General features: G+C 41.8%; 1 protein-coding gene across 1 annotated transcript in view; it reads left to right on the top strand.

Annotated features, from left to right (window-relative positions):
* LOC308089347 (uncharacterized protein) overlaps window positions 1–1,896 on the top strand; it is a 3,770-nt gene extending 1,874 nt beyond the window's left edge. The window contains exons 5-7 of the mRNA XM_080434019.1: window positions 1,027–1,148; window positions 1,326–1,493; window positions 1,786–1,896. Of these exons, the coding sequence (XP_080290145.1) occupies window positions 1,027–1,148; window positions 1,326–1,457 (254 nt within the window). The 3' untranslated portion in view covers window positions 1,458–1,493; window positions 1,786–1,896. The remainder of the gene's footprint in view (window positions 1–1,026; window positions 1,149–1,325; window positions 1,494–1,785) is intronic.
* The last annotated feature ends 4,815 nt before the right edge of the window (window positions 1,897–6,711 follow it).

The following is a 6,711-nucleotide window of genomic DNA, read 5'->3' as shown; positions in this document are numbered from 1 at the left end:
GGACTTTGCTGGCTGGAAGTTGAGGCGGTAGAGTCATACAAGTATCTTGGTGTGCAGCTAGACTACAAATTAGACTGGTCAGAAAACACAGACTGTCTTTACAATAAGGGTCAGAGTAGGCTGTATTTCTTGTGGAGACTGTCTTTTTTCAACTTCTGCAGGAAGCTCCTGCTGATGTTCAGACTGATCAGACTGATCAGACTATGGTTTACAGCGTCCTTTTCTATGCTGGGGGAAGGGCACTTGGGGGAAGAGCAGGTGGGAGGAGGTTGGCCAGATAATCGATAATCTATATTTATATTGTAGTTATAGCTGTGCTTTTTAACTATCTTTTAAACTTTTAAACATCTTATAACTTATAGGTTTTTACTGCATTCTATTTCCATTGATGTAATGTATTTTATATGTTCATCTTGCTTCTTTTTATTGACAATCTGTATGAATGTATTGCAACTGCTAAAATGAATGAATGATGAATGAATTAATGAAAATTGCTGAAATGTATTTCTTTACTTTTGTAGGTGAACTATTGTCTGTGTATTGTATCTGTAGTATGTTGTTGTGTATGATGTGTGTATTTGGGTGTGACGGACCCCATGAAGAATAGCCATGCTTAGGCAAGTGCCAGAGCCATAAAGAGAGTTCTCACTCTAGCGTCAACTCCCATTGTAAGAATGGAATGCGGAAGTGCTCTGTCGAAGTGCTCTGTCTATCTCAATGAGATAGTTCCAATGTTTGGAACTGTAGCCCATAGGAGCCCGCTTTGCAGTGAGATCAAAGCGTGTCGTTACTCTCTTTTCTACACTCTGGCAAGTGCTAATGGGAAACCATAATAAAGTAAAGTAAACAGGAGCTATTGAACAGAACACATTTCCTTCGGGATTGATAAAGTATATATCTATTTTATCTACTGTAACACATCTAGTTTGTTATAAAAGTAGATTTTTGTTTTCAAGGTTGTACTGTTATGTATTACTGTTGTGTAGTTTACCAGTTTATTCCTTGTCTTTCTTTTCTGTTATGTAGGCTTGAAGAAGAAGGCAGCTGCAGTATCGAAGAAGAAATGCAACCGGGAATTGCAGCCATGGATCAAGTCCATGAGCAATCATCTTTGGTGGTCTTGCAGCACTTGTGGTGGTGATGAAACGGTGATTTTAATTTAATTGTATTTGTAATAATTTCTTGGTTATGATGGCCTGATTCATAATTTCAATCATGAATACTAAATGAGACAAAATGTTGTTTGCTCTAACAATGTGTCAAGGAATTGAAACGCCGGTGGACCTCTATCTTGTTTCATGTTTGTGGCATTCACTGCTGGGAAGCTGATGGACAGGAGTACAAGTGTTACCATGATGAGCTCAGTGATGACCAACAGAGAAGGAAGAAGTGGCTGCAGAAGGGCAGTGCTGCATACAACGCCCTCAAGGCTATTGTACTTGATAAGAATCTCATGAGAGACCTGGATCACATGACATTGTTCAAGCACACTGGTAAGATGGAATCAGTTCATGAATATTAGTACCCAAGCTGTGACATTTATATTTGGAGGCTAAAAAAATCCCAGCAAACAAAACATACAGAGGTGTTGGTAGACAACTGACACCATTTCTTTTTAGAGGATACTATTGTATCTGATTATTTGATGCGTTACCTGTTTTGAGCAAACAATTCAATAGGAAATGTTTATATAAAAGATTGTTTTATCTAATTTGACTTGTCATTGACTTTTCTAATAGAAATGCATGGCACACAATATATAAATGATGGCATGTCTTTTTTCAGGGGCTCTTGAAGTGTACCACAGCTCTATGCTAAAGTATGCCGAGAAGAGAAGACACTTCAAATATGTCACCATGCAGGCAAGAATCCAACTGAGTGTCATTGACCACAACCACAATGTTGGCCGTCGACATGCTACTACTCAGGCTGGTAAGCATGTTTGAGGGGACAAAAAAAGACAGCTTGAACTTGACAACAGTGTCAATCATTCTGTATACTATGCACTCCAAGACCTAAATGTTAAAACATTGAGAAAAAGATGGAATGGAACCTGAATGTTCTAAATGTATATGAAGTGTTTTTGTAATATTACTCCCCCAGGGAAAAAAAAGGTCAATATATTTCACTCCAAACTGTCAACTCAATGGCTTTCAAGGAAGATCTATGAGCCTACTACCCAGGACTTTCGAAGCGGCTTGGTACTGCGGGTCATTCAACGGCGACTTGACAACAACATCAAGCTCGGAGATGATCGCTTCCACATCCATCCTTCAGTTGATCTACCCGCCAATATAGCTCGAACTCCAAAGCCTGACAAAGATTCTTTGATTTTAGAACATACAACACGTTTTCCAGTGCAAAATCTGTTGGAGAGTAGTACAGAGAGTCTTTCTGATACTGACACTTAGTTAGACAGAAATTACAGCTTGCCAATGTAAAAAGCATCACTATTTTCAATGTTGTCACCCACTGTACTTCTTGTACTAGAACCTTACACAGAAAACCTTTTATACAGAAATAAAAATGTTGATGCTGTCTATTGATACAAAGCGTTATCATTTCAGTTATCGTTTGTGTATGTGTGTGCACAATTGTATATATATTATTGCAATCAAATATGTTGTTGCCAAGACTGAAAAATGTATTATGCAGTGTTTGTCCAACTTTAGGCATAAATGGATAAATGCAGCAAGTACAAGAGTGTGTGTAAAATATATATGTATGTATGTATATATGTGTGTATATATGTATACATACACACAGTACTGTATGTGTAAACACATTTCAGTATCAATTAATAATATTCCAGACCAAAATTAGTTTTCAGTTTTATTATTTACTATTGCACATATCAAAACACAATATTGAGCAATAAATAATTCTGAAATTTTTTCCAATTAACTAAAACAAATTCAAATAGTCCTCTGCTTCCTTGTATCCAACGTATTCTCCATTTGCTGATGGATAAAGCACTCGAATGGCTTTCACCACGCATGAGGGGAGAGGTCTCCTGTTTCCTAGACCAAGCGTTTTTCCTTGGAGGGCCCATTCCAAGACCATCCTGTACCCAACCAGCCTGTATTGCCTGAACACAAAATGAAATCTTTAGTGTGTGCATACTGTTTATGTAAAGTGGAACATTTTACTCATATTGATGTTTTTCTGTAGCTCTCTGATTTACTGTACATTAGGCCAAGTTTTCTATTGATGTAGAACATTGATTCTCAAAGTGGGGTTCGGGGACCCCCAGGGGTACTTGAGGGGGTACCCAGCAAAATTTGTAAACCTAGCATCAGAATAATTATGACCTTTTATACTTTGGCTATTCAAAAATAGCAGATCTACAAGCTCATAGCGTGGCACCGAGTGCCGCGCTATGAGCTTGTAGATCTGCTATTTTTGAAAAATCTTGAACATTTGTGCAAATCTTTGAATATATATATTTTACGATATATTATACGAACATTTGTAACTCAAATCTTTGCTTCTGGGGGTCCCTGGAACAAAACATTTTTAGATGGGGGTCAAATACATATCATTTTGGGGGTCCTTGTCATGAAAAGGTTTGAGAACCACTGATGTAGAATGACTGAAGTATTGCAATTGACATTTAGAGGCATATGGGATATATATCCGCACAACAGCTAATTCCATAATCATCTTTATGAGATAACTTACTCGACTGACAACTGGCCATCAGCTCCAGCAGGCTTGGGACGTTCTTTCCAGTTTATTTTGGGTCTGTGGAAAACGGTTTTCAACACACCAGTGTGCATAATCAACCCTGGGAATTCTGGGTGGTTGATGATGCAGCAAGAAGCAGATGCAGATGCAGATGCGCTGCCTTCCTCTGACACCGGGAGAGATGTGCTGGCCAGCCTGGCCGCCTCTGACATCGAGAGAGCTTGCATCTGTGGCAACAGTGGCATGGCCAGATCCCATTCACCACAGCAGTAGCTCTCCGGCTCTGTGGGCATTCGCTGGCAGTTAGTACACGTACACCACCAGGTATCGTTCTCTCGCACTCTCGTTGCAGCTGCTGGCGCGGCTTCTCTCGCCCTCCTCTCTCTCTCAGCCCGTTCTACGTCCATCTGATGAAGTTCTTCATCTGTATATTCAGGTTCATACAGATATCCCATTGGATGTGCAGTAAAAGCAACATCTTCATCACTTTCGTCGTAGTCTGAACTATCTGACATGTTGAAATCACTTTGTTGATCCAGTAATGCTCTTATTAGGACATCCACGATAATCGCAAGTACGCACCATATTGATTTTTTATTTTCCTATGTGACACACAACTTATAAAGAAGCCAAAACTATTATAAAACGAATTGTTTACAAGCTTGCAGCGCCGTCCACGTTGAAATTCCCTGGCTTCAGTGTTGCCATGTCTGGTTATTATAAGCGGCTTTCTATGAAGACACGTTGTGAGCTTGTAGATCGGCTATTTGAAATATAATATATATATATATATTGCAAATAGCCAATCTACAAGCTCAAAACGTGTTTATACGATGTGTATACAGGTATACAGGTCGCATTAGTCGCTTGTTTGGGGCTTGTTTTCATAGACCGGGCTGCTTATTTCTATCGCAATCTGGCAACAGGAAACAGCTGATCGGCGGACTGTAGAACACCTTGTTTTGGGAGCGTAGGCTGCCGCCGCGGCGCAGTGATAGGACACAGAAAATAGAAGAAAATAGTACCATGTGACAGAGGGGTCGAAGTTGAATCAAACCTGCGCTATATTGTTAGAATATGTCAACAATACAAATGACGCTAGTTTTTTGGATGAATTTATTTTGAATGATTGGCCCCAGCCAAACCATGGAACTACTTCATATTCACCAGATCCCGACCAGATCTCTGACCATGGAACTCGGCCAGATAATTAATACCTTTGCAACCACTACAATAATGGTAAGTATTTCATACAGAAAATACTCTAAAAATCCGAACTAACCCTTTAAACAGGCGACTTTGTCAAAGTCAACAAAGGCAACAGGCGACTTTAAACAGGCGACTTTGTCAAAGCCAACAAAGGCAACAGGCGACTTTAAACAGGCGACTTTGTCAAAGCCAACAAAAGCAACAAGTGACTTTAAACAGGCGACTTTGTCAAAGCCTGACTTCGTCAATGAACGACCTTTGACATTGAGGTGCTTCTTCTCCCCGATCATCAGCAAGTGCTTCAAGAAACTGGTGAGGGAATACATCAGCTCCAGGCTACCTACCTCGCTGGACCCGTGGCAGTATGCATACCGCAAAAACAGATCCACCGATGATGCTATTGCCATAGCTCTCCACACCGTCCTCTCGCATATGGACAACAAGCTGCTGAAGGACAAATATATATGTATGCTGTTCGTGGACAACAGCTCAGCATTCAACACCACTGTCCCAGAAAAACTTGACAAAAAGCTCAGAGACCTAGGGCTACACCCAAGCATGTGCGACTGGATACAGGACTTCTTGTCCAACCGACACCAAGTGGTGAGAATGAATGGGCAGCATCACATCTGACCCCCTGACCCTCAACACTGGAGCACCCCAGGGATGTGTGCTGAGCCCTCTCCTCTACTCCTTGTACACGTATGACTGCATAGCCACAAATTTATCCAACACAATCATAAAGTACGCGGACGACACGACAGTGATAGGCCGAATCGTGAACAACGACGAGTCTGACTATAGAGAGGAGATCAACTCACTGGCACTCTGGTGCCGGGAGAACAACCTCGCTCTTAACAAGACCAAAGAACTGATCGTGGACTTCAGGAGGCCGCGGAGAGATCATGCGCCCATCCTCATCGATGGTGCTGTAGTGGAAAGGGTCATCGAGTTCAAGTTCCTCGGAGTACACATTAAGGAGGACCTCAAATGGGAGACACACGCCACACACATGAAGAAAAAGGCTCAGCTGCGACTGTACTGGCTCCGCCGCCTGAAGAGGTTCGGAGTAGGACAGCGCATCCTCAGGCTGTATTACAACAGTTTGGTTGAAGGCGTCCTAACAGGCTGTGTCACGGCCTGGTATGGGAACTGTACTGCCCGAGAAAAGATCAACCTACAGCGAGTAGTACGATTGTCAGAGCGTATAATGGGAGGCGAACTCCCAGCGCTCCAGGAACTTTACAAAAAGCGGTGCGTGGTCAAAGCCAAGCGCATCATCAAGGACAAGCACCACCTAAGTCACAAACTGTTCAAAACCCTACAACGACCGTGACCGGGCAAGGGGCCCTACCGCGGTATCAAGAGTACCACCACCAGTTCTGGTGCAGTTTTAATCCGGCTGTTGTCAGACTGCTGAATGAGCCTTGTTCAGCAGCCTGACAATAGGCGGTACTGTCCTTTTTTGTCTCTTCTTGAACACACCTGTGGATTATACCAGAGACAAATGACTTGGACTTAGCTCCTCCTTGGACATACCTTTGGACTACACCAGGTACAAGTGACTTTCTTTTTTTGCTCTCCCTCATGGAGCTACTTGCGGATTATACCAGGGTCAGTCCACCTTAGGTGGATTATGCGGTCAACACGCACTGGCTTTTTTGCACCTTAATCCCATGTATAACGCACTGACTTTTTTTGTCTTTTTATTGTGCTCTTTTTTTTCTCTAAGCACCTTAACGTCCATAAGTATATCATGCACAGTATACATACATTGCTGCTATGCTCAGGCACCTTAGTCATTTTTTTATCTCA

Source organism: Gymnoscopelus braueri (genome assembly GCF_963280865.1).
Source record: "Gymnoscopelus braueri genome assembly, chromosome: 7".
Classification (NCBI taxonomy): Eukaryota; Metazoa; Chordata; class Actinopteri; order Myctophiformes; family Myctophidae; genus Gymnoscopelus; species Gymnoscopelus braueri.
Note: the sequence above shows the minus strand (reverse complement) of the source record. Positions and strands in the feature narration are given on the sequence as shown.